This window comes from Manacus candei, unplaced genomic scaffold (assembly GCF_025592945.1).
Source record: "Manacus candei isolate 608988 ecotype Guabito, Panama unplaced genomic scaffold, ASM2559294v1 h1tg000076l, whole genome shotgun sequence".
NCBI classification, from domain to species: Eukaryota; Metazoa; Chordata; class Aves; order Passeriformes; family Pipridae; genus Manacus; species Manacus candei.
Window position 1 is genome coordinate 10,549,750 of NW_026138124.1, and position 25,848 is coordinate 10,575,597.

The 25,848-nt window shown below is 55.7% G+C and overlaps 2 protein-coding genes across 7 annotated transcripts in view; one reads left to right on the forward strand and one right to left on the reverse strand.

The window, feature by feature from the left end:
* The first annotated feature begins 6,504 nt into the window (after positions 1 to 6,504).
* DUSP14 (dual specificity phosphatase 14) lies at positions 6,505 to 20,059 on the forward strand. The gene is made up of 3 exons (XM_051809458.1): positions 6,505 to 6,659; positions 15,503 to 15,598; positions 16,987 to 20,059. Exon 3 carries the CDS (start codon positions 17,108 to 17,110, stop codon positions 17,702 to 17,704), a length of 597 nt encoding a protein of 198 aa, XP_051665418.1. The 5' UTR covers positions 6,505 to 6,659; positions 15,503 to 15,598; positions 16,987 to 17,107; the 3' UTR covers positions 17,705 to 20,059.
* Positions 20,060 to 20,957: 898 nt separating this feature from the next.
* Positions 20,958 to 25,848, reverse strand: part of SYNRG (synergin gamma) — a 40,314-nt gene continuing 35,423 nt past the window's right edge. For 4 of the 6 annotated variants that reach the window (XM_051809383.1, XM_051809382.1, XM_051809380.1 and 1 more), the window contains 2 exons: positions 25,321 to 25,356; positions 20,958 to 24,332 (listed from right to left, as the gene is read on the reverse strand). In XM_051809383.1, coding sequence (XP_051665343.1) covers positions 24,201 to 24,332; positions 25,321 to 25,356 — 168 coding nt within the window. In that variant the 3' untranslated portion in view covers positions 20,958 to 24,200. The remainder of the gene's footprint in view (positions 24,333 to 25,320; positions 25,357 to 25,848) is intronic. The other 2 variants (XM_051809385.1, XM_051809381.1) reach the window with 1 other exon arrangement.

Here is a 25,848-nt window from a genome sequence, read left to right on the forward strand (position 1 = left end):
AAAGCTGCCCTGAGCTCCTGGCTGCCTCTCCGGCCCCTCCTTTAAATCCCAGCTCCTCTCCTCACAAAATGTCTCCGTCACCGCGTTCCAGACCCGGCTCCCCGAGCTCGCTGTCGCCTCGGTGTCACTCAGAGAGGCTTGGAAGGGGGATGTATCTCTATCTGGGAGGCGCCGTGCGCAGCTCTGGCACTGTGTAAGTAATTAACACTGATGAAAAGTTGGGGTTGCCATGGATATGCTGCTCCAGTTACAATGCGCGTCTCTCCCCCTGCCCAACCCTGCAGCCCCCGGGGGGATCAGAGCCCCGTTCACTGCCAGGCCGGGGGGTGTTTTTGACTGGGGGACTCTTAAGGGCGAGGCAGCCAGCTGGGATGTCGGGGAGGATGGTGGCTACTCCAGCTGCTCCAGCCCTTGACACTGTCCGGCTCCTCTGGATGCTGGCTTGGGAAGCAGCACCTGGGGTTTCCATGCTGCCCTGCCTCACCCCAACACAGGCTCCCTGGACAGCTGCTGCCAGCGAAAAGGAACACAAGAAAAAGCTCTTTTCGAATACCTCAAGCTGACCATTTATGCCTTTACTGTAAAAAAAGGAAAAAAGCCCCAAACAGTCCACACATTCCTTTTTTAAGAGCTTTGCTGCTAATGGGCCGGCACTTCACCTCACCTGTTCTAGTGGAAGGTGTCCCTGCCCATGGCAGGGGGTTGGAACTGGGTGAGCTTTAAGGTCCCTTACAACCCAAACTGTTCTGGGATTCTATGATTCTATGATTCATACCTGCCTTGAGTTAGCATTACACACCTGCCTAGTGCTAGTTTAGGGGGGAGGAATTAAAAAGAAAGGGAAAACAAAGGGAAAACCTTCAGCTGGGGGTTGTTTCAGTGGGCTGCTGTGTGGGTCCCACACACAGAGCACTCGGGGAACGCCAAGCCCTCACTACACACCATGGGCTCACGGCTGAGCTTAATTAGAGACTCAGGTGAACATGAAAGATTAAATATGGAACAAGGCCGGGGACTGGCAGGAGATGGGCGGTTTGGGATCTCGGGACCTGCAGAATTAGTGACACCAGGGCTGGGGTGACGTGGGAAGGCTGTGGCTGCTCCAGCCCAGTGCGGGCTTAGTCACCACTAATGAGGTATGTGCGGGATGAGTCTTCTTCGGGGCTGTGTTACCCGCCTGTCATTAAAGCATCAGTGCTGGGGGATTTTTTGGGACTTACAGCTGCCGTCACACCAGCAGCAAATGCTCTCGGCCTGCTGGTGACTCAGCCCGGGAGGTGGGGGCTGCCTGGAGCAGATCCCCGGGGGCTCGTGCCGGGATGGCACAGCACGGGCTCCCACCAGCTCCCACCGCGCTCCCCACGGCTGCCCAGCGGAGCAGATAGCGCCGATAACGAAGGCATGAGAAGCTCTAGTTTTAGTGCCTGCTCGAATTCCCATCAGGTTGGGCCTGTGAAACCTAAACCACCTCCTTGGGAGACAAACACCGCGCTGGAACGGCGGCTTTCCAGCCGTGGTTGGAGAAACCCCAGAGCTGCCGTCCTGGGAAAGGGAAAAATCCAAACCACGCAGCAGTGCCCCATGGTGATCTCTGCCCTGCCAGCAAACTGGCTCGGTGACCTGCCGGGAAAAACCAGCACGGATTTATCGGTGAGTGTGGAGAAAGCACTCACAGTGACACAGGAAAAGCAGACGCGTTCCCACTGCGCTCCGTGTGACTGCAGCTGATGGAGAGTGTCGGAGAGCAAACCCACCAGCAGCCTCATGCACACAAATGCCTGCAGCCCCCATCCCCCTGTGCCCCCATCCCACCATGGAGACGAACATGCTTCCACAGGGGAAGCACAAGCCAGCCCACACACACCAGCCGTGTGTTGTCACTCCACGGCAGCGCTGGGTCAGGACTGTGTGGGAACCCAACAGGTGAGACAGAGTAGGGAAGAGCATGAGGAACCCAGAGATGGGGTCAAGCAGCAGTTTGGAGCACACAGGTGTCCAGCGTTTTGGGTCTCTGCCCCACTGCAGGCTCTCAACAGCCCCGAGCAAGGATCACCCTTTGCTCCAGGGAACACACCCTGGGATTCCCTGAGCTCTCCATACAATCACCAGCATCTCATTTCTTCTGCAAAGCCTGTCTGGAAAGTCAATGTTTTATGAACCAGCATCTGCAGACACCAGCACTCCCCAGCCCTTCCCATAAAATGGGGACGGGAGCTCGGAGCACCCTGTGCAGTGCTGGAGGGACAGGCACTGCCAGAGCACCCTCCAGGCTGGGCTTCCAGGGGGTGTCTGGGGAATCTGGGATGGGGTGAGCCCCCAGCTCAGCTGGCCAGGAGGCAGGCAGTGATGTGCAGGCTGGGATGGGGGGGGAGGGAGGAGCCTTGGTGGGAGAGGCAGAAGGAGCAGCGAGTGCCTTTGGGGAGGCTGAGCTGCCAGGCCACGTCAGTCACCAGCCCTCACTGCCCAGCCTGGCCACCGAGTCTGTCCCGGGGTGTGGGGAGGGGGTCAGGGAAGGACACAGAGCATCCCCTCTGGGCCAGGCCGGAGGCACACACGGCACAGCTCTGGCTGCACAGCCCCGTGACTCAGCGGGCGAGTGCCCGATGGAACTCACCCCACCCTCCCGAGGCCAAACAGCACCCAGGCACCCTCTGTGCCCAGCATCTCCCCGAGGGAGCTGCTGAAACACAGCCCATACCACGGGGTCCCTGCACAATGCACCATCCCTGCACCCCTGCTACTGAGGGGCCTCTTCAATGCAACAAACACGCAGTGGAGCCGTGATCCTGTGGAGTTCAGGGTCACCCAGAGCCTGTCAGAGGGAAATCTAGCCTTGGGGCACAGGCAGCCCGACCAGGTGTCCAGGAGCAGGCAGGAACCCTGGGATGCATGGGCAGGGCACGAGGATTGCCCCATGGCCGAACACAGCCGGGTGCAGCACACCCAGGCTATGGGAATGCTTCCCGCTTCACCCGCTGGCCCTGTGAATCACAGCACCCATGGATTTGGAAATGATCACACACCCTCGCAGCCAACTGCACCTCGGCCACATCCCAGGAGCCCCTCAGCCCAAATCCCCCTGCCCAGGGAATGTGGCCATGGGCTGGGATACGCTGCCCCTCTGCTGCCTGTGCTCCTGGAAAGGGATCAAACCCCTACCGTGCTGTGACTGCCTTGTGGTGCTGTGAAATCCCTGCGGTGTTGTGACATTCCTGCCTCCCCGGCGAGGCCTCTGCTGACCCACATTTGGCCACTGAAATCCCACGTGGTGACCCAAGCTCGGGGTTTGTTCTCTCCCATTAAGGAGCCGCAGCTCAGGGATCTCTGCTCCGCGCTGTCACCTCGCATTGAGCGCCAGGCGGCCGATGGCTCCGCGCCTGGATTTGTCCCCAGGAGATCACTCCCGCCTCCCTTGGGTCCCTGCCGCCATCAGGGAGGCCAGGAGGGGAAGGCAGCGCCCCAAAATCATGCCACAGCCCCCCTGAAGGTCTCCAAGGTGCCATTCAGGTGGGCTGCGGGTGCTGCCAGGACACTCAGCGCCTGTCACGCTGTGGTTTAACCACCCTGGATGGAGTTGTTGCTCCCAAAAACCAGGAGGTCCCAGTCCCTGGGCTTTTTGCCTCACATAAGGACCTTTTTTTACATCACACCCGTGCAGGCGGTGGAAGGCGGGGAAGAGTAAACTCTGGTGTAGCCATGGAAACTGGAGAGGATGGATGGATGGATGGATGGGTGGCGGCGGATCCAGGCACTGCCACGGCCGTGCAGGAGGCAGGAGGCAGCCACCTGCTCCCCACTCAGCCTGCGTGACCCTGAGCACACCTTGATACAGAGCAGGAGAACACCCGGTGATTAAGGTAATGGCCCTAACGACCAGTTAATGGACTGTGGTCGGGCGCTCCCTTCGGGAATGTGCCCGGGACCCACGGACCCGCGCTCACCCCGGCACGGTGCGGATCTGCCAGGCTGGGCTGGGCAAGGTGGGTTTCACAGATTCACAGAATATCCCGAGCTGGAAGAGACCCACAAGGATCAGAGTCAAGTCCTGACCCTTCCGACACCATCACCCCCAAAAGCACTATGGGGTGCCATCAAGGGGGGCTGGTCCTGCTTCAAGCATCTTGTCCCCACACAGTCTTGGTAACTTTTCCAATAGATGCACAGTTCCTATGGGAAGGGGGAAAACCTGCCCACAACACCATGTGTGCCTTACAGAAGAGCTGCTGCTGCCCTACCTGACCTGGGCTGTACCTGGTGGGAGCACGGGCTGCCTTCTCAGGGCTGGGGGTCCCACAGAGGCCCTGCTGTCCCCCCATACCGGGGCAGAGAGTGAGCAGGTACCTGAGAAAGCACTCACTGCCCAGCCCCTCCCCTGTGCTCAGGAGCAAACCCTCACTGTCCCACCTGCCCCTTGTACATCCATCCTGGCCAACACTGTTGGCAGGAGGGGTGGGGGCCACCAGCAGCCCCCAGCCACCACTGAGTGCCCCCAGCTCCCAGGAGTGAACCCTTGCCCAGGGGTCAGTGTGAGGAGGAGCTGACATTCCCTTTTAGCTTTGTTCCCTGCTGTCTTTGCTGTGTCCCTGGGTCAAAGGCCTCCCAAGTTTCCCTATTCACATCTTCTATCCCACACCTATCCCACACCTGTGCAGTTGTGTGAGTAGTTAAAAACCACCCAGGACAAGGAACTGGAGCTGTGCAAGAGCCTATTTCTCATTCAACAGTGATGAGGGGGAATGAGGGGTTTAGATACTTGGGGAGGGAACCCCAGAGGCTGCAACCCCAAAATCCATCCTTATTGTTCCCTGTGCTGCCTGTGGCCAACACCACCCCAGGTTTGCACCGCCAGGGCTCCACTCTCCAGCCAAGGGCACAGTGCCTCGACCTCAGCTCTGGGGGGACACCCCAGGGGGCTCAGCTGTCGCTCAGCTTCTCGTAGACTTGTGATCACCCGGGGATTCTTCTCTGCCCCCGAGATGGTGCAGCTCCAAGGAAGGCAGCAGAGGAAGAGCAGAGCTGATGCAACACGGAGGCAAAGCAAACCTTGGAGCTCGGAGAGCCAAAACCCTCACATTTTCATTTTTTGGCCTTTTGAGGTTTTCTTAATTTGTCTATTTTTGTTCCTCGCCCACCTCCGCGCTGAGTGTGACGCGAGCCCTCGCTGGAGAGGCAGGGTTTTAAGGGAGAGCGCTGGCTGTTATAAAGCAGTGAAGCTCTTGGAAAAACAGCCTCTGGAGCAATAAACAGATTTGGAGCTGAGGGCTGTGAGGGACGGCTCCATCTGGGCTGCTGAGTCATGAAACCTGCCCGAGCGAGATACCAGCCGAGGGCTCGGGCTGGGGGAAGCTTCCTATTAGGGATTTTGGCTATTTCGGTCTGAGCGTGCGACAGCAAAACCGGAGAGCGGACAAAAGCGGGCTGGGGTGGCCACGCTTCGCTCCAGCAGCTGCGGGGTTACGGTGGAGGCTGCCCTCCTCCTCCTCCTCCTCCTCCTCCTCTTCCTCCTCCTCTCCCAGTGCCAGCCTTGTCCCGTCCCTGCCATGGGGGTGAGGTGATGGGAGCACACCCTTCACCTTCACCCCCCAGTTTCCAGCCATACTCTCCCCTTTGCCATGCGTATTCCCCAGCCCCCAGCATCCATCCAGAACGATCCCAGCCTATGGCATCCCTCTCCAAGGACCTGAGCCCACTCTGACATGAGCAAGGGTCCAGCCTGGCCCCCAGCACGGTGCCAGGAGGAGCCCTGGGAGTGAGGGTCCCCCGGGCCACCCCCCATTCCTTTACCCTGCTCCCAGCGTCGGGAGGAGCAGTGGCTGTGGCTTGGGATGTCCCTGTCACAAAAAACAGGCTTCTCTCTGTCCTAGGGCTGACCCCCTCCCCACCGGCACCCACCGAGCCAAGGGATTTGTCCCTACGCGCTGGCAGGGTTCCCACAGGGACGTGACATGTCCCATCCCTAACAGGGGATGTCATGGGCCCTGCCACATCCCTGCATGCTGCCCTGTCCTCAGTGGGACCCTGCCACATCCCCATGTCCACAGGGATCCTCTCATGGCCCCAGAGGGGCCCCACACTGTCCCTTCATTGACTTTGACACATCCTATCCCCACAAGACGCCTGTTATGTCCCCACAGGGACCCCTGCTTGTCCACAGGGACTCCATCGTGTCAACAAAGTCTTATTCCCACAGGAACCACGCCACATCCCCACTGGAACCCACACTTGTCCCCATCCCCACGGGGACCCCGTTATGCCCCCACTGGAACCCTTACTTGTCTCCACCCCAGCAGGGCCCCCCCACTTGTCCCCACACGCGGTCCCATCCCTGCAGGGATCCCCACTTGTCCCCACACACAGTCGTATCCCCGCCGCGTCCCCATCCCCGGAGGGCCCCCCTGCCCCACACACAGCCCCTTCCCCACAGGGGCCCCGGCGGCGGCGGCGCCTTTAAGCGGGGCCGGTCTCCCGGAGCCCCCGCCCGGGGGCCGGGCCGGGCCGCCCCCCGTAGCCTGGTAACGGCGGCTCGGCGGGCGGGGGCGGCCCCGGCACCGCGGTCAGGTGGCACCGCCGAGACGGAGCCGGCCGAGCACGATAAAAGTCCCGGCCCGCCGCCGCCGCCACGGCCGCGAGGGAGCGCGGAGCCGCCGCCCGGAGCCATGGTAGGGACGGGCCGGGGCGGGAGGGGGGAGCCGGGGCACGGGGAGGGGGCTCGGGCTGGCCCCGCGTGGCCGGGCTGCGGGGCCCCGCCGTTCTTCGCCGTTCCCCGCCGCGTTTCCAGCGCCCCGCGCTGCCCCAGCCCGCCCCGGCCGCTCGCGGTGCCCTGCGGGGGGACCGCCGGAGCCCCCCGGAGCCCCCCGGAGCCCCCCGGCTGTGCCCGCACGGGCGGGACGGGCCGAGGGGATCCCGCCCCCCGCATCCCTCCGGAGCGGGCGGTGCGGGGGCTGTGCCCGCTCAGCGCCCCGCGGATGCGGCCCCGCTGCGCTCCCGGCCGGGGCCGCGCTGGGACGGGGCAGCGGCGGCTCTGCCGGGGGTGCCCGAAGGAGCGGGGCGCGGCAAGAACCCGGCGGCCGGTGCTCAAACCCCGGGTAAGCCCGGCGAGCGAGCGGGGTGTCACCTCGGAGCTGCACCAGAGCAGCCCGGGCAGAGCTCGGGTGGTTCCTCGACGTGGAACCAGCCCCAGCCCCACCGCGGGCTCTGCCGGAGAGGGGCACCCGTCCCTGCCTCCTGCCCTGGGCACTTCCCTCTCAGCATCCATCCTTGGATCCTGCCCTGGGCACCTCCAGGTCGGCACCCATCCCTGGATCCTGCCCTGGGCTCTTCCCTCTCAGCACCCATCGCTGGATCCTGCTCTTGGCACTCCCCTCTTAGGACCCCTCCCTGGCTCCTGCCCTGGGCACCCCCTGCTCTCAGGGCACGCTGGTGCCACCAAACCCGGCTCGTGCCTGCGGCTGCCCGGCCTCTCATCCAGACGGGTTGTGTGCGTGGCCCTTGACTCAGCTCCGGAGCAGCTGCTTTGAGCAACACCAGTAATCAATGAGTGGCATTTGGCTGTAGGGAGATGGGGCAGGATTATAACCTGTTCGACTGGGCAGCAAATGAGCCTTTTATTCTGGAGGTTTGAGTGTTGGCAGATGCCCTAATATCATGTTGCAAGTTCGGTTTATCCCTAATGCCCCTGCCACAGGAATGGTGGAGGATTAGCACTGACAAAACAGTTTTCCCTGATGATACACCAGATCGGCCGTCCCTGCTCTGGCAGGGAGTGGATTCCTCCCCCGGGCCTCGCTGTAAACCTTGGTGTGTGCTTCGTTCCGGTGGTTGGGATGAGCTCTGTGGCACTCTGGTTCCCAAGGAATGAGAAAGAAGGGTCCCTAATTCTGGGGGCACGTGCTGCTCCTCACTGGCAGAGATCTGCTGCCATGACTTGGCTGATGTGACCCTGCTGAACGTCAGGGGAGCACTAATGCAGCAGGTTTTAATCGATTTATGCCTGGAAGGTGTGAACGTGCAGCTCTGCCTGTCCCTCCTGCCCCCGAGGGCTCGCCTGGGTCCTGGGCACGGGCACGGACATTCCAGTTTCCTCCAGGAACAAAGGTGAACTCTCAGGGATTTGATCTGAGCCTTTGCTGCGCTGCAGGGTCTGCTCTGGGCTTTGGCACTGCTTCCGTGTGTTGGTCAGGGCAAGATGGAAATTTGCATGGCTTAATTCAATACCTGATCCCAACTGGAATCTTGGAGCTGGAAAGGCAGAGAGCTCATGCTGCTCTAGTGCTAGAAATGCACAGGGTGTGGGGGAAACCTTCTGTCTGAGCCAGACGTCATGGGAGGGAGGAAAGGGATGCAGAGCCTGCTCAAGAAAGTCTCAGACCTCTACTCTGAGAGTCGGTACCAGCTTTGTCCCGGGGAAGCAGCCACCTGCACATCTGGGCATGCAAAAAGAGGTTGGGAATGAGGAGAAGGGAGAAGGCACCTGGGCATGGCAGTGGGTACCAGGAGCAGCTTCTCTCCCACTCACCACACACTGGCCCCACCAGAGCTGTTTACACGAGGCTGTTCACCAGAGAAGCCTTCCAGGCTTCCTGCTACCACCTTCCTTCCAGGGTGGCTTTCCCTAGAAGGTGGGGTAATGCCTCAAACCAGGCACGGGAGCTTCTCCCAGCCCCTCCTCTCCGGGCACACAACCCTCACCACACCCCCCCCATTTATCACTTCCAAAAAGATACTCTGAGCAACCATAACACAAAGGGAAGTGTGAGCATGTAGCAGAGAGGGCTCTGGCATTTGGAAACAGCTGAGGAATCTCTGAACAGCAGTCCCAGCTCCTTGAATGCTTGGGAATAAAGCTGGAGAACTGGAGGCAGATACATTGCCCACACTTCCTGGGGCACCTCTAGTGCAGGCAGCTTGTGGGCTCAGCTCTGTGGCTACTCCCTGCTTTAAAAATAATATAAAATAGTAATAATCAGGCAAATTTGAGTTTCCCATCAGGAAGGAGCAACAGGTGCTGCCATGCTCACCACAGCAGGGTGGGTTGGGGTGTCTGGACTGATGAGACTTTAATTGTCCCTGTTTCCACCATCCCACCCCACAGAGGGGGGTGGTTGTGGATCCTTCCCTTTGGAGGAGGCCGAGCAGCAGCTCAGGGAGGGGAGAGTCCTTCATGGAGGAAATGTGGATTTACACAGTGTCCCTAAAAAATCCATTCCCCCAAGCCTGGAGCAGCTGGAATGACCTCCTGGGAGGTGTGGGGTGCTGGCCCCGTGCTGCTTGCACGGGAAGCAATCGCTGCCTCTTGTAAACTTGATTTTCCCCCAGCTGATTAAAACTGGCCTCTCTTCCTGTTACCCTGTACAACCCCATCGGTGTGCTCAGAGGTGACCTCATTCCTTACAGCTGCTGTGGGCACATCCTGCTGTCCTCCCTTCAGCTGCACTGCCCTGTGCCCAGCTCCTGCCTGGCCTTGGGAAGCGTGGGGAAAGCATGGGCAGCCTCTGCCCAGCAGGAATTCCTCCAGTGAGGGTTGTGTCACCGTCAGGTTTATCAGGGTACCAGGCTTTGGGACCCCCATGAGAAGTTGGGCTGTTCAGAGCGTGCACCAGTTGGCACTGCCCCTGGAAAAGGCCCGGGCGAGCACCAGCATGGAAGCACCTGACCGTTTCCAGGACACGTTGCAGTGAATTTGCAGCTGCCTTCAATTTGATGGGGTTTGGGGTGGGCTGGGGCAGAGCCCGGCCACAGCAGCAGCAGGCACAGCCCTGGGCCCGGCAGGGTCACACACGAGCAAACACACCAGGTCCCTGTGTTTTGTTCGGCTAACAGGGAAGAGATTGTGTCCCTCCTGTCAGCTGTGACTGCGCAGGGCACGGCTCCGGAAAAAACAAGGCTCCATCTTGCAGCACCCCGGGAGCTGGAGCCAGGCGTGGGTCTGCTCCCTGAGTGTGCCCCTCTCCTCCCCATCCACGTCCCCCCCGGGTCACACTTGGACACAGGGAGCAGGGGATGGAGCAGGGGAGCTTTCCCAAACTCCGCATGCAATCCAGATGCCATCAGCTGGCGCTGAAATGATCTGTGGTGCTTCACAGCAGACAATCGGGGCTGGAAAACAGCCCTGGGTGTTCAGCCGAGTATGGAGCTGATGCTGCCCACAACTGTTGGGTCCCATTTGTGCCTTCTTCTCAAGGCTTAATTCTGGTTTTTAAAGTGATTGGTTCACCCACCCAGAATTTTTAAGCAAGATGCAGGTGGCCACACTCCTGGTCTGTCCTGGGCGAGCCCCGTGCCCCCGCTGTGCTCTCCAAGGGACTGGCTTGCAGAGCAGGGTGTGCAGGAGCCCATGGCTCTGAAAGAGCAAACGTGGCTTTAAAAAGGAGGATGGTTTGTTTTTCTTGCATCGAATCCTCTCGCTGCTTGCCGAGGGAGGCTTGTCCTCAGAGCAGAGCAAGGATTTTATAAATACCAGCTTGCTCCAGGTTGCGCCCGCTCCCCGTCTCGCTCCGTCCCTGTGGCCGGGAGCTCTCCCTTTGGCCAGAGGTTTGGCTGGCAGCTGGCAGGATCCAGCTGCCGAGTGGAGAGGAAGCAGCCCTGCCTGTTCCCACTCCAGAGCAGCACGGAGGGGGTGGCTGTGTGGCAGGATCACAGCGTGCCCGTGGGCAGATCCGCCGCCTCGCCAGGGAGACGGTGACAGTGGGAATCCGGAGTCAGTGGAGCTGCCGCCCTGCCTGGCAGCCATGGGCCCTGCCCAGCGGGCCCAGTGGCATCATCCTTGGATGGAGCCTTCCAAAAACCTCACCGCCCATTTTTCCTGCTGTGTTGGTGCCGGGGTTGTCAGGGAGTGAGGCTTTGGCTGGCAGAGGGCAGAGCACGGCTGGTGAGCAGATGCGGGAGGCAGCGGGTGAGGTTGCCAAGCCCTGGCCTCTCCCAGGGCACCCCAGTGGTGCCGGTGGGAGGGAGCCGAGCCGTGCCACGGGAGTGTCGGCTGTCACCCCTCGGAAGGCAGTGGCAGCAGGCTGGGACAGGCTCCTCAGGGATCACCAGCCCGGGGAGCTGGCTCGGGTCATGGGAGCAGCCCAGACTCCAGGCGTGTGGGGGAGGCAAGACTGTGCTTGGGGACTAAATGTGCTTGATCCGGGGTCGTTGAGCAACGAGCAGGTCCTCGAGCTCCCCGGGACTGCGGGGGGCTGTGTGAGGAGTGTCTTGTGGTGCGTTCTGGGCACGATTCCCTTTCTTCCACGAATCCTCTGGGAAGTTACTGGTGTGTTCTGGCAAGCGCGGGGAACCCGGCTGTGCTGGGAGCTGCCCAAGCAGCCAGGCCTGCTCAGAGCTCCGGGCAGACAGATTATTATCTTGATTTAACATCTGACAGCTCCCATCCTGCGCTCGCCGAGAGGCCAGCGCGGGCTGCGAGCACAATCGATCAGGGGTCGGTCGCGGCATCCTCTGTCTCAGCCCAGACCATCCCGCCGTCCCCGCCTGCTCCCCTTCCTCCTTTTGCATTCCAAACCCAAACCACTCATCCCTTCATGGCGAGGATGTGCCGCTGGCTCTGACCTGCGCTCCGAGAGGAGCCTGAAATGGCTCCGGGAGCGCATCCACCACAGCCCAAGGAAGGAGAGCAAGGACCCGGCAGAGCAAAGGGCTGCAGGAGGGCCGGGAAGAGGAGCGAGGAGCCGGCGGCTCCCACACGTCCTCTCCCCTCCCGGCTCTGCTTCAGCCTCCCTTGGACTCTGCACAAGCAAGCCCTGACCCGAGAATGGCTGCAGTTTGTGCTCTCTGCTGAAATGTATTTGAAATGCCACTCTCCAGGACCATTTCTGAAGCAATTTGCTGTTCAGCCTGGCTGGGAAGAGCCCTGGGCAGGCTCGTTCATTCAGCGCCTGCGATATTGACTCTTCTCTTTACTGCAGGATTAGAGAGCATTTGTCATCTCCAAAATGAATAACTTTTCCTCTCCTGGGAGGGGGGAGAAGGTTTGCCTCAGTACTGACATTTCACACACCCAGCCCACAAACCTGCTTCGAATCCCAGATGATGCTCTGGGAATAAAACCAGGGGCTTCAGTGTCTCTGCTCCACCAGTAGAGCAGGGCCCACCAGCCCCCTGAGCCTCCCCTCACCCTAAACCTACAGTCCAGGGGGACAGGAGTCTGGAGAAGCTTCCACCTGTGCCAGGTACCAGCTCCATTGTTGTGTTACTGACACAGAACCCGACACAAACTGCAGGGCTTTGTAAAGTCCCTCAGGGACAAGCCACAGAGGCACTTTAAAAAGAAAAGAAAACTAAAAAAAAAAAAAAATCCCCCAAATCAGAGCAAACCATCCAGCAGCACCAGAATAAGAAGGCAGAAGCTCAGACTTGCCAACTCATTGTCTAGAGCCCGACCAGCTCTCCCTCCTGTCCTGGAGATCACAGTGTTTAACTCACATCACCCCGTGTGCCTCTGTCTTTTGAGCTTCCAGAGGTGTTTTCAAGCCTTTCTCAGGAGGTTCAGGAACCAGCAGCGCTTTCCCATGGGAATTTCAGCCTTTGTTAGCAGAACTGCATTCTCAGGAATGAAAGCAAAGAGAAACAAACTCCAGCTGTTGCAAGATTTGGAAGAGCAGAGCCAGGAGCATTGCCAGCAGCAACTTTTCCGAGGGGCTGCACCACCAAAGCACAAACCAAGGCATTGCTGTATGGCTTTGGAAACCCCCTTGATGGAGAGGAGCAGGAAATCCAGCCCGGGTGGGATACAGCCTGCCTTCCATGGGAGCAGCTGCCACGGACAAAGCACCTGCCCCTTCTCCTGGGACAGGTGAACCACAGAGCTCAGCCTCCAGGTACAGCAGAACACGCAGAGCCCGACAGGAGCAGCCAGACCCACCTGAGCCGTGGAGCTGAGCAGAGCCAGGGGATGCAGGATGAGATCCTGGACATGGTGGGTGCTGGAAAAGTGTCCCCTCTCCGTAATCCTGCACCTGAGGATGGTGGTGGCCAGGAGCTCTGGGAAAGGACCTGGAGGCTTTGAAGAGCAGACTGTTCTCCAGGCTGTAATTACCCACTCGCTTCCCCCACCCCTGATTATGCAGATGAGGGCAATGGCAGAACCCACCAGGCTGCCGGGGAGGGAAGAGGCTGCACCGGTCCTGCCCCTGCAGCACCAGGGTCCCCAGGGACCTCCTGCCACCCTGGAGGGGTCCCAGCCCTCCCTGGCTGGGTCAGCACGTGGCACTGGCTGTTCTGTCTGCATGAGCAAGACCAAGGCAGAGTCTGGAGAGGGATTTGCTGGGGGTCAGGGCTGTTACAAGATTAATTATTTCGTTGGTTGGAGTCAGCTCAGCAAACAAGGCTATGACGGTGGGAACACCTGGTTGCTACCAGCCCATCACCAGCCAGTCTTTTCCCAAAGGACCACACTGCACCATCTGGGAATTTCAGCCCTTTGCAGGAAACCACAATCACATTCCAGCTCCTTTGGAAGGTACTTCCAGTGCTGCTTCAGGGACAGTTCTGGATCCCAACCCTCGGATGCCCTGCCTGGTGCTGGGGAGCACCTGTGGTGACAAGGCAGCCGGGACAGGCCCCAGCACCCCGAGGGTGCTGGTGTGACCCCCCAGCCTGTGCCACCACTCAGAAGCTCCAACCAGGGAACATGGGAGACGATGTGGGGTCTGTACTGCACATGAGATGGTCCAGCCTGGCTGTGCTGGTGCAGCTCCTGCAGCAGAGGCTGAAGGAGGCAGCCGGTGCCTCTTCCCGTGCCAGGAGCCTGTTGTGCCACTGGCCTCCCCAGGTACTGCAGGTGGCACAGCCAGGGCTGGGCTGTCTGTGTCCCTTATTTGATCTTCAGATATTTTCCTCTTTTTTTTTTGCACCCAACAACAGCTGGGAAGAGGCTTTTCACTCCTCTCTCTCTCTCTGCTTTAGCACAATGACGGGGACTGCTGCATGAAGAGCAACAGCGTTGGATTGCAGCGGGATAACATGGGTGTGCTGAGAAAGGCAAATGGAGTTTTGTGGGAGCAAAACAGCAGGCTTTGGGCAAGGCTTTGTCTGAGCTGGGGCCAGGCAGGGGGTGCAGCTTTGGGGCCAGATGAAGGCTCACACAGCCTGGTGGGAGCTCCCGGTCTCAGCCGAAGGCGCCGCACCCAGCAGGAGCCGCTGCCAGCTCAGGCAGACGAGGCCCTTTTCATTCCCAGCTCCCTGCACGCCAGCAGCTGCTCAGCCTGGTGTGTGTGGGCAGGAGCGTGGCTCTGTCACATGCCTGAGACAGCACATCTCAGTCAGTGGCATCCCAGGCAGCTCCCGCTGCGAGCGCCGTGGAATGCGGGAAGGGACACTGGCACCTGCCCCTCTCCCTTGGTGGCCTTCCCCCGGTGTCTGGGCAGCATCCTGAGCCACCAGGCACGTGTGCTGGGAGCACAGCAGCCTTATCTCGCCTAAAAAATGAGCTCCTCTCCAAAGCATTCACTCACTCTGGCCAAGAGCTGCTCAGCATCGAGCAGAAGCCGTGCTGCTGCTGTCAGCCATCCGGAGCCCTGGGGAGATAACTGGCATGGAACAGGTTGCACGGGGAAGCTGTGGCTGCCCCATCCCTGGAAGCGTCCAAGGCCAGGTTGGATGGGGCTTGGAGCAACCTGGGCTAGTGGAAGGTGTCCCTGCCCATGGCAGGGGGTGGGACTGGATGGGCTTCAAGGGGCCGTGCCGGCGGTGCCAGGAGTGGGTGGTGGTGCTGGGAGTGGGTGGCACGCGGGCGTTTGGTGCCAGCCTGGTGGCCCCAGAGTTTGCAGAGCAAGCCCAGCCTGTCACATGCAAATATCTGGATAAGTTGCTGCCTGCTAACAGGAAGCACTGTATGGAAAGCAGCAAAGCCCTTCCCAAACTACCCTTGGAGTGCTCCGGGTGCCCCTGGGAGCAGCTGGAGGGTCTGCCTTGCACAGAGCTGGTTTGGGGCAGGCGCTGCTCTCGCTCTGCTGGGGTCCAGCAGCATCTCCCAGCTGCTTCACCTCCACTCTGGGGGCTTGTGGTGCTTCTGGTCTGGCAGAATGAAAAGGCGATGTTGCCCCATCCTCCACTTTCCAGGAGTGGAATGCTGTGGCTCTGGCACCAGCTCTGCCCCTTCCTGTTCACCCCGTACTTCCAGCAGTGCCTCAGGGAACAGGAGCAGGAGCTCCCCACCAGGTGGCTTTGGACACCATCAGAAGGATGCAGAGGTGTGTCTGGAATTTAGCACCTGGGCAGATGCTAAAGGAGACATTAGAGCAAATTAATTACTTAAACTATTTAATATTTTTCTGAGCCATGATTTTTGTGCCAGGCTCAGGTTCCTCTGGGCCTGCCATGACTGTGAGTGCTGTGTTGGCAGGAATTGGTGACATTACAGTGTCGGCAGCAAGTGCCCTCCCAAGGCCTCTGTCTGCCCCACGACCAGCAGGGAACAGTGATCCTCCCCCCCAGTTCTTGGACAGCCACCTAAATCAGGTCCAGTGCAGATCCCAGTAAAATTCATGCTCTCTTCTCTCCCCAGGTCAGCACTGGACACACTCTGTGAGCCATCCCATCAGCACCCCACGACATCCCGGTACCGACCCCTGATTTGGAGCAGGACAGGTTGTGACCAAGCGTAAGTGCTCCAATCCTTTGTGTTGTCAGTAAAAGCTGTTTGAGAGCAGGGATTTCCCTTGCTCAGAAGACTTTATTCCTTTACAAAAACACCCCTTTCCTTGCTGCTCCTGCTGGGTGACTGTGTTGGGGTGTCCACGGGGGAAGATGTGTGTTCACAGCTGCAGCAACAAGGAGCTCTTGCTCCTTGTTGGGGCAGGAGCTCTTGCAGCTCTTTGGGCCCACGGCTTCCGGAGCTGCTCAAGTAGGTGCCAGCAGGGAAGAGCCACAGAAGAGGCCTCATTATGCTCATTAAGTTCCTGCACCACAGAGCCAAAACTCCGCTGGAGCAGCCACTGCTGGGTCCTGCTGGTGCTTCCCAGAGCATGGGATGTGGGCAGACACTGGGGAAGCCATAGCTGGGGTCTCTCAGCCCTTTGAGGACCCTCTAACATAATTAGAGTGAACTGCTGGAGGGACAAATCTGACTGCCCCAAGGTGCTGAGCATCCCCCAGCTCCTCTCCAGCAGTGCCAGTGACACGGGTGGGCTCAGAGGTCCCTGGGCAGGGCAGGGCCTCTCCAGCCTGCACAGACCAGAGCCTCTCCCACGGCCCATCTGCAGCTGGAGAACTCACAGACTGCCAAATTATTAATGCTCCAGGGCTCATCCCCTTGGTTGTAGTTTCCCTACTGGCTTTGGAAAGGCCCTAAAAGAGCAGGGGGAATCAGAGCAGGGGCTGTCCCGGGGCGATCCCAAGCCTTTGGGGCACTCGTCTCTCTCCAAAGCATTAGTGAGGCGTTAAAGCAGCAGCAGAGCCTCCCCTGTCCCAGCCTCTGCTTGGGTTTTACTCTCAGCTTCTGACATAACCAGGTCACTCTTTCCACACTTCCCCTGCTTCGATGAGAGCCGGTGAGTGATCGGGATGGACGTGACTCACCGCCTTTCCTAATGAGCGACTTTCCTCTGTTTATGTGCTTTGGCGGGGCCTTTGGTACACCTAAAAAAGGAGAAGGGTGGCACTGGGGAGAGGGCAGGGTGCTGTAAATTACTGGCATCTGCTGTTCCTCACCATCCCTCTGGACTCTGGCCAGCTGTGAAGCTGCTGGGTTTGAGCATGGAAAAGGTGTAGCTCATCCTCCACGTGCTGATCCGGGTGAGATGCTGTCTGGGCCCACAGGTAAAGCCTCAATGAGTAATTGGGGCTAATTAGGTTGGGAGATTTTTTGTTGCTGTTCTGTCCAGGCGATGCCTGGGAGCCCAGTGGTGATGAGCACTGTGAAACCAGAGCCACGTTCCCCACGGAGCTCTGCCAGGCCACAGCAGGGCAAGCTGGGGTTTCCTGTTCCCTTGCCCAGACACAGCTCAGGGACGGCTGCCCCTCTCATGTGGCCTCACTTGTGTTTTGCAGTGACTAAGCAGAGGAAGCTCTCGCTGTCCTACCACCACCACCAGGCCAGACAATCCTTCCCTTGGCTGAAGATCCCGTTGAACCTCTTCCCATAATGGAAGCGTGAGTGCCAAGATCCTCCATGACCTCCAGAAGCCACAACTCCTTACCGAGAACTCTGATGGCTCCACGAATGCTTTCCGAAGGTGCCCTGGGGGGCATCGCCCAAATCACCCCCTCGCTGTACCTGAGCCGGGGCAGCGTCGCCTCCAACCGGCACCTGCTGCTCTCCCGGGGCATCACCTGCATCATCAATGCCACCATCGAGATCCCCAACTTCAACTGGCCCCAGTTCGAATACGTCAAAGTGCCTTTGGCTGACATGCCCAACGCCCCCATCTCCCTGTACTTCGACAGCGTGGCCGACAAGATCAACAGCGTGGCGCGGAAACACGGGGCCACGCTGGTGCACTGCGCCGCCGGCGTCAGCAGGTCGGCCACGCTCTGCATCGCCTTCCTCATGAAGTACCACAAGGTCTCCCTCTTCGAGGCCTACAACTGGGTCAAGTCCCGGCGCCCCGTCATACGGCCCAACGTGGGCTTCTGGAGGCAGCTGATAGACTACGAGAGGAAGCTCTTCGGGAAGACGACGGTTAAAATGGTACAGACGCCCTACGGCATCATCCCAGACGTTTATGAGAGAGAGAGGAGACCCCTGATGCCTTACTGGGGAATTTAATGGGACTGCAGACAGGAAGCACAACAGAAGGGATGCGCTATTCTGAGACAACCAGACTGGAGACGTTCCCTTCTTCTTCTACAGCCAACTTTGATTCTTTACCATACAGCAGAACCTCAATTCTCACCTCACTAACCTGCAAGGCCAACGATTCCCTTCAAAGCATTTCTCTCTATGGGGATTTCCCATCTGCATCTCTCTCATTTAGCAGAACCAGGTCTCCTTATGAGTTTATTCCTTCCATAAAGCCTCCCTCCTTTTTTAGTCAGTTTATTAGGGTCCTCCAAGGAAAGGCCTAAGAGGCATTTGGCAGAGTTGATGAGCCAAGTGCGCTTTGTGACGCGGTAGTAGCCTGGATATTTCGTTATAGCTTGTTTGCTTCCCTGCAAAACCCTGTAGTGGCTCGGGAGCAGCACTAGCACAGAGTGAACAAGGCCCTGCTCCACGGCAGCGGGTTTTCCAAGCACCAGGAAGTCTGGAATACAGGGCTGTGGTGCTAGTGCTGGTGTTTTCTTTAACATCCATAGTGACTCTCAGTATATAGTGTTTGAGATCTTTAGTCAGCTCTTAATCGTATTCAAAGTTAGAAAAAAAAAAAAAGAAAAAAAGTGAATCAGTCCGTGTCAGCCACGAGGAAAATAAAATTTGAACGATTCAAATCAAATAAATACAAGATCCTTTTTAACTCATTCCATGCCGGGGCAATAGTCCTGGAATACACTTCAACTACTGGAAAATGCTGGTGTGTTTTGCGGGTGGAAAGTCGACAGATCCTGTCCAGATGTGGCTCAAGACAGAAGCAAGAGGGTTGAACCCGCTGGACAACCAAAGAGACGTTCAGGAATCCGTGCACGGCCCCCTGCCCGAGGGGCTGGGCCGTGTGTGTGAACATTCCAGCAACCACTCCGTTGGAAGTTGGTAAATCCGCTTGATTCTCCAGCTCCGAGCCCGGTCATGATCTGCCTTAGTCCATTTCCGAATCACTCCATTCCGTCCTCAAGGTTATGCTGCATTCTGGGATTATTCCGCGCCAACGGATCTGTCCACCCTCCCGGCCGGGCACAGAGGCTCTGCCTCGTGCTGTGTGTGCCGGGAGTGATTCCAACCCCAGCCTTTCCGTGGGAGAAGCCTTCCTGCAGCTCCCACCCATCGCTCCCCTCCCGGCAGGGAAGGGACTGGTTTCCCTGGAGCGTCACGGGAACCCAGGAGAGCCCCATTCCTGAGGAGACACTGGTGTCCCCTGCCCCGGGAGGAGGAGCAGGCAGATTGCTGGATGCCGCGATCGCTGATTTAAATGAGATTCTATACTTGTAAAAAAAAAAAAAAAAAAAATCAATAAAGATCAAACCAGAACATGTGTTGGTTTCCTGTTCCGAGCGGCGCTAATGGAGCTCCAGGAGCAGCGGGAACACGGCGTGAGGTGGAGCAGCGGCTTTGGGCAGAGCTGGACCCGAGCCTTGAGGAAAACACTGCGAGCTGTTCCCAGCACTCGGCTCCCCACCTCACAATCCATCCTGCCATTCCTGCTGCTCCTCCCAGCAGCTGGGCAGTCCCTCGGGCTGGTGCACTCTTTGCACCTCCCCGAGTCCCGGTGGGCAGCCGAGGTTCTGAGGAGCAGCAGGCCTGGCTGAAGGGCTCTCCCAGCTGGACTGTGCTGTGTCAGGGTGGCACGACCGGGTCCTTGGTTTCCCCAGACTGAAAGTCATGAGGGCTGAAATAAATACTGATAAAGCCAACACAAAACTGTTCAAATGGCCTCAACCTCCCTGGGCTCAGGAGTAAAACCAGAGCTGGCTGGAACAGAAGTCTAGATCAGAGTGAATTTGCCACAGAGGCTTCGACCTGTATCTCTGACCCAGAATCTTCCCATTTACTGGAGACCCCAGAGCAAACACCAGTGGCTGAGACTCACCCAGGAAAGGATGGGGAGCTCTGTGGTTCCCAGACTCCAGGAGGTCCAGTGAGGATGCGGGAAGTTCACAGACTCCAAGTGAGGCCAGAGGGCACTGGCTGGGGGGTGGTGGCAGGACAGAGCTCTCAGCCCCTGTGGGAGTCCCTCCAACTGTGTTAACCCCGTGGAGATGTCCCTGTGAAAAGTCACTGCTCGTTCCTCACCCTTCCACGGGCATCCAAAGCCACTGTTCCCTGAATGCAGGGATGTATTGCCCCCACTCCCTTGCAAACCCACCTTTGATCCTTTATCCTGGATGCACATAGTCAAAACAGCCAGAAACCCCCCCAATAGTCACAACACTGGTTTTTCCAACAATATCCACACAGGGATCTTGGTGTCTTTCACCACCACGAGGACAGGAGAGTTTTCCTCCTGCTTTTCCCAGATGAGTTTTGTCCCACTGAAATAAAGGCGAGGTTTGCCATCAGCTGCTCCCAGTTCAGGTTCCATGGCTGTGTCCCAGTTCCAGAGACAGACACAGGAGACTGATGTCCACTTAAAAAAATGAATTTTACTCATCTCCCTGTTTTAATCATGAATTAAAACTGCAGCCAGGGAAATGGTAAGAAAGGAACTAGAGAGTAAAAATCAAGATTAATTGTTAATTTGGAGACATTCCAATACATTACATTTTAAGGGGGAAAAAAATAACTAAAAACTCAAATCTGCTCACAAAATCAAACCTTACCCAAAAAGTGGTCAGTGTGTAATTTTAACAGTATTTTTTATGTAAAAACTGAAGGTAAAAATTCTCCACTGTGAATTATTTCATAATTCCACTGCGTGAGTACTGAGGGGAGGGAAAATGCTGATGTTCAGCCAAGAAGGCACCAAAGGCTGATTTTTAAACACAAGGGAAACTTAGACCTATAAAAAAATGAAATTGCCTGATAAAGCATATCAGGAAACAAAGAATTCACCTGAAATCCCCACTCAAGGTTATATTACAGTGTTAATGCTTGTGGGTATTTCTTTGCAAAAGCTCCTCTTGTGTTCATTCCAACAAAAAAGATTTTGTATGAGTGTTTTCCCCCTCAAAATCCAGTTTTTCCATCCTTAAATCGATAGAAACCAAAGAAGAGAGAGAGCCACAGCTCAGCTTGGATTGCTGCAAGCACACCCACTGGATTTGAGGGGAACATCCCTCTTCCTGCTCCCCAGGGGCTTTTCCAAATGGTGTCTCAATTGCTTAAAAAATATTTTATATTCTTCAGTATTTGGTGAGGCACTTTCCACATCCCAGCCACAAAGCAGGTTTCACTTACATTATGATATAAATATTTCAGTTTCCCAGGCTGGTCAGATACAAAATGAGCTCTTTATTGAACACAAGGTTTGAATCTCAACACAGGATTTATAAATCATTGCAGGAATCAAGGGAGTAAACAAGGTACTAAAGTCAATTAATAACACTTATTCTCATGGGATTTAAAATACCAGCAGTGACTCCAGCATAGAATAAACCCAAACAGCTCTGACTAATAATCACAAAACCACTTCTGGAAGAGAAATAATGTTTGCCCAGAGGCAGGAGAAGAATTACAATATAAAGTGAAGTTTTCTGATCACTTCACAGAATTACGACATTCATATTTTAACACTGAGAACTGGAATTAAATGCAGGTCCAAAATTAAAAATAAACCTGAAGCAGCAGTTTGTACAACAGCAGCTTTTATTGGAAAGGCAGGTTTTGCTTCAAGTTTAATTAATTCCCAGTGTAGCTGAGGAACTCTGAGCATTCCAAGGGTTTCCATGAGCTCTGCTCCACCTGAGCCTGAACGTCACTCACCCACAAACCCTGCACAGACTTCAGGGAAGGAGCTGCTGAGACCAAACCCAGAAAAGAAAAGCTGCTGCCAGGGAGGGAAAGACATTGGAATGGTCAGTGCATGAGGTGACAATTCCCAGGCCACAGGTGACCTCTGAGGTGGGCAGGTACCCAGGAATTCACACCCAAGCATGGAGATGGAGGGGCAGGGAAGGGGCTGGAGCAGCCCCCAGCACTCCCAGCACCAGGGAAAAGCTGCCACCATGGAAGCACCAGGGATACAATGGGGAAAAGCCATAAATACATTAAATAACCAGGCTAATAGTCCCTTAGAACTCCAAATATACAGAAGGAGACAGAAAACCCACTTTCCACAGGTACCCACTTTCCAAGGCAGCTCCAGAAAACACAGACATTAAAAAACCAAAGAAAAATCCTGTTTCTCTTTTCCAGTGACAGAATCCATGCAGGAAAAGGAGTCACAGGTCTGAAATTGCACAGAGCCAAAGCAGAGGCAGCGTGTCCGGGTGCCCGTGCACAGGAGGGCTGGGGGAAGGTGGGCTGGGACAATCCTGTCACCTTGGATACAGCTTGGAAGGACACTGGGCTTTGGCTGGCAACAACATCCGAGAGGATGCTCCAGGGAGTCAGTGGGATGACTGGGATCAGGGAGCTGATCCTCGCTCTGCAGTGCCTTTATGGGGGGATCTCCACGCAAACATTCCATGTGTTCCCACGACAGGAAGGTGTTGGGAACAGAACACTTCCTGCTTCCACAGAGGCAGGGACGGTGCCTGTGCTGTCCCTTCTGTGGGAGCAGGAGAGCAGCAGTGTCATCCCTCAGTGAGCTCTGCTGCAACTGGAATCACAGACACCCATTCCTTATTTTTATGGGCCAAAAGACACGACGGACACAGCTCAGGGAGGGGACTGGCCTGGTAACAAGCACAGGAAAACCACCACTGAGAGATGCTTCTGTGACAACACAGCTGGTGATTTAAGTTTCACACTGTGGCCTCTTATTTGTGGTATCCTCTTTTAATTAGGGGAAAAAAAAAATCCCATCTAGCCAAGGGAAAGGATGTGGGCAGTCCCTGTCACACCGTGGAAAATCTGCTGCTGGATTAGCCGGAGTTTGCGACTGGAGGCACACGTTGCTTTATTTTGTGAATGAGTTAATTTGAGGCTGCAAGATTTACTGTAATTGGTGTAAATGAGGAGCCAGACACCTCCGAGCCAAGATTCTTTCATTTGGGCTAATTAATAGTTTAGTATAACTAAGCTTGTTTGTTTTTTTTAAATACAAAGCATCGTTTTCCTCACTGTGATCTCTGTTTGGGCAAATAACCACAGGCCAGGGTCAGGTACTTATAATGGAGGCAAGATTAACTTGGAAAAGCTGTTGATATCTCTGGGGAGGAGGGAGAGATCTGAGGAATTTAAGTCAAAGAATTAAGGAGAAAGTTGTCCCCGATGGATTTACACCCCCCTGCATTCCCTGCAGACCCAGACTGGATAGTGGTAAGTCTCTCATAATGCAATGAAGCTCCCACTTGGTTTGAAATCCTGTAATAGCACTGCACTGTCCCCTGGATATTGGATCTGAAGGAAGAATCAGGTACTTTAGGTGTTACAGGTAACATTTTGTGACAGAATAATACAAACCTCCTATTCAGAGAGGTGAGTACCTGCCATAAACCACAAACCAGCAGGGAGACAACACCCTGCCCCAAACACCAGCTTGCTAAGACCCCCAGCTTCCAGTGTTAAATCCCTTTGGGTGTTAAATCCCACTCCCTGTCACAGGAGCCAAGGGCCCCCTCGTGCTGCCAGCTCTGAGTCACAGAAACACGTTACTACAGGTAGCACCAGACTGCACAAGCTACACACAGGCATCCCATCAGGAAAAGCATCTCAACATCCAAAAAAGGGAAAGTATCTACACAGGAGCAGATGTGCTGCATCAGCAGAGTCCAGTTTTCACCAGAGCTGCAGCCACACAGCTACCAAAGGGTCAGGAGAAACAGAAATCACACCTGGAGTTCAGGACAGCTCCAGGGAAGTTTATCTGTATTTACAACAAAGCTGCACATTTTAAACTCCAGCTGCCTGTACTACAGAATCCAGGTATTACAGGGAAAATTTCAACAGTTTTCCAGTCCTTACCCCCCAACACCAAGTAGTTCTGCACACAGAACAACTCCCAGCACAGAGCACTGGAGGTGTAAATCCACAGCAGCCCTCCAGTCTCATTCCTTGGAGTTCCATAATTCATTTTGCCTGCTGTGACTCATGTGCTGTGATATCACAGCAGCAAATATTTGAAGAACAACATCATGGTCCATATCCCAAACACGTTAAAGAGAAGATCTGCTTACAAATACAGACTCCAAGTACTTAAGTGGTCACTTCTATGCAAATCAGCCCAGGTTCCAGGTTCTTTGGGAGGCTCAGTGCCAGCTTCTCCCAGGTTTATGGTGGCTACCAGGCTGCTTTTACACAGAATAACATGTTTTCATGTTGAGAAAGTCTGAAATGCCACTTTTTTTTTTTGCCATACTACATTTTTTTCTGGTTATTTCTGAACCCGTGGCCATTTCAAATGAATTCTTCACTGTCCATGGCAGTGGCTTTAACCTGTTACAGTCCAAAACTCAACCCCAAACATTTCAAATCCTGAGCCCAACTCCAGCCTCTCCACTTACTCCACCCCACCAGTTACCCCAAGTCCTGCACTGTTAGACCCAAAGCTCCACCTTCAGTGCAGCTGCTTTCAGAGCAGGTCTGGCAGGATGAGACCTGGAGGTTTGGGCTCCACACAGTTGATCCAGAAGTTGGCACAGCTGGCGTGGTACTGGTGCCCTCCATAGGCCAGCTTAAAGTTATCTGTCTCGGAATTAAAGGCCTGAAAGAAGAATTGAAAGGAGTGTGACAGTCTGACCTACTCCAGGATCTAAAACTAGAGTGGAAAATGAACACAGCACAGGTATCACCCTGGAATGGCACAGCGTGGCAGGGCCCTCCCCTGAGCACAACACCCCATAAACTGTGTTTTATTTGAGTTACAGGTGGGCAAAACCTTCGGCCATCACACCTGAGCCAACTCACACCTGCCTGGAGGGAGCCCTGTGATTACCACAGTGCCTGCTCTGACCCCTGGCAACTAACTCACCTCATTTTATGCATCTTCTACTTCTGCTCCGAATCCCTAACGAGGTGAGGCTTGTCCTGCCTGCCAGCACACGGCTCCTGCATTTATTTCCCTGGCTCCAGTTCTGCTGTGAGTTAGGCAGGTGCAATGCCTGCTATTAGTGTTATTTCAGGTTGAATTTGATCTACTTCCTCCTGTTAATTGAAGCTGCTTTACAATAGGAGCCTCTGAGCAGAGCGTGTGAAGCCATGAACAAGCTGAAACCACCTCAGTGTTTGTTGCTAGGAGATATTTTCCAATGCTTCACAGCTCCCTATTTAAAAAAATATCCCAGCCCTGCTCCCCACACCCTGGATTTCCTGCAGACATTTCTAAAAATGCCACTGCCTGCTACATATAGCCAAAAGTCAATATTTCTAGCACAAACCCCCTAAAATCCCCCCTCTTCTGCCACAGACACACAAATTCAGAAACTCACTGCAGGGGATTTTCTACCACACAACAGGAAGACCACAAAACCAGAAAGCTGGTCACAAGTACAGGCATGCAGACAAGACAAAGGGGAGGCTCTGGAGCATGTTAGTTGATCAGATCAGGTGTTAACGGTCACAAAAAATGACTGGAGGAGGAGGATTAATGATTGGCACAACTGAGAATGACAGCTGAGAGCCAGTCAGCAGTTCAGCCTTCCACACTCAGCTAAGAATGAGTCCAGAAAGAATGTTTTTTTACAGATTCATACTTTTTTAGGAAGCTCTTCCACAGGTTTCTCTTCTTTCTGAAATGATGTTGAAACCAAAAAGTCAGGAAAAGTGCCAGTATTGTTAACGGGTTGGCACAACTCTGCACGTGTCTGGGAGCCCCTCCCAGCTCTGCCAATGGCAACAGTCCCCTCTGGTGACCCATTTCATGAAGAAAAGCCATTAAAAAATTTTTCATTTGTTAAAAAAAAAAAATATATACTTTTTAAATATTAGTCTTCTGTTTCTTCCCCATTATGAACAATTTAACCCTTTCTCCATGGCTGTGTCACACCAAAGCCCAAGGAATACAGGACACTGATTATAGGATTTTATGTGAGTCCCATCTATAGGTCAGAGTCTGCTTTGCCCTCTGCCATTTACAAATTATAGCCATGAAAATTTTTTCAACACACCCATCCCTGGAAGTGTCCAAGGCCAGGCTGGACGGGGCTTGGAGCAATGCGGGGTAGTAGTGGAAGGTGTCCCTGCCCACGGCAGGGGGTAGAAAGGGATGAGCTTTAAGGTTC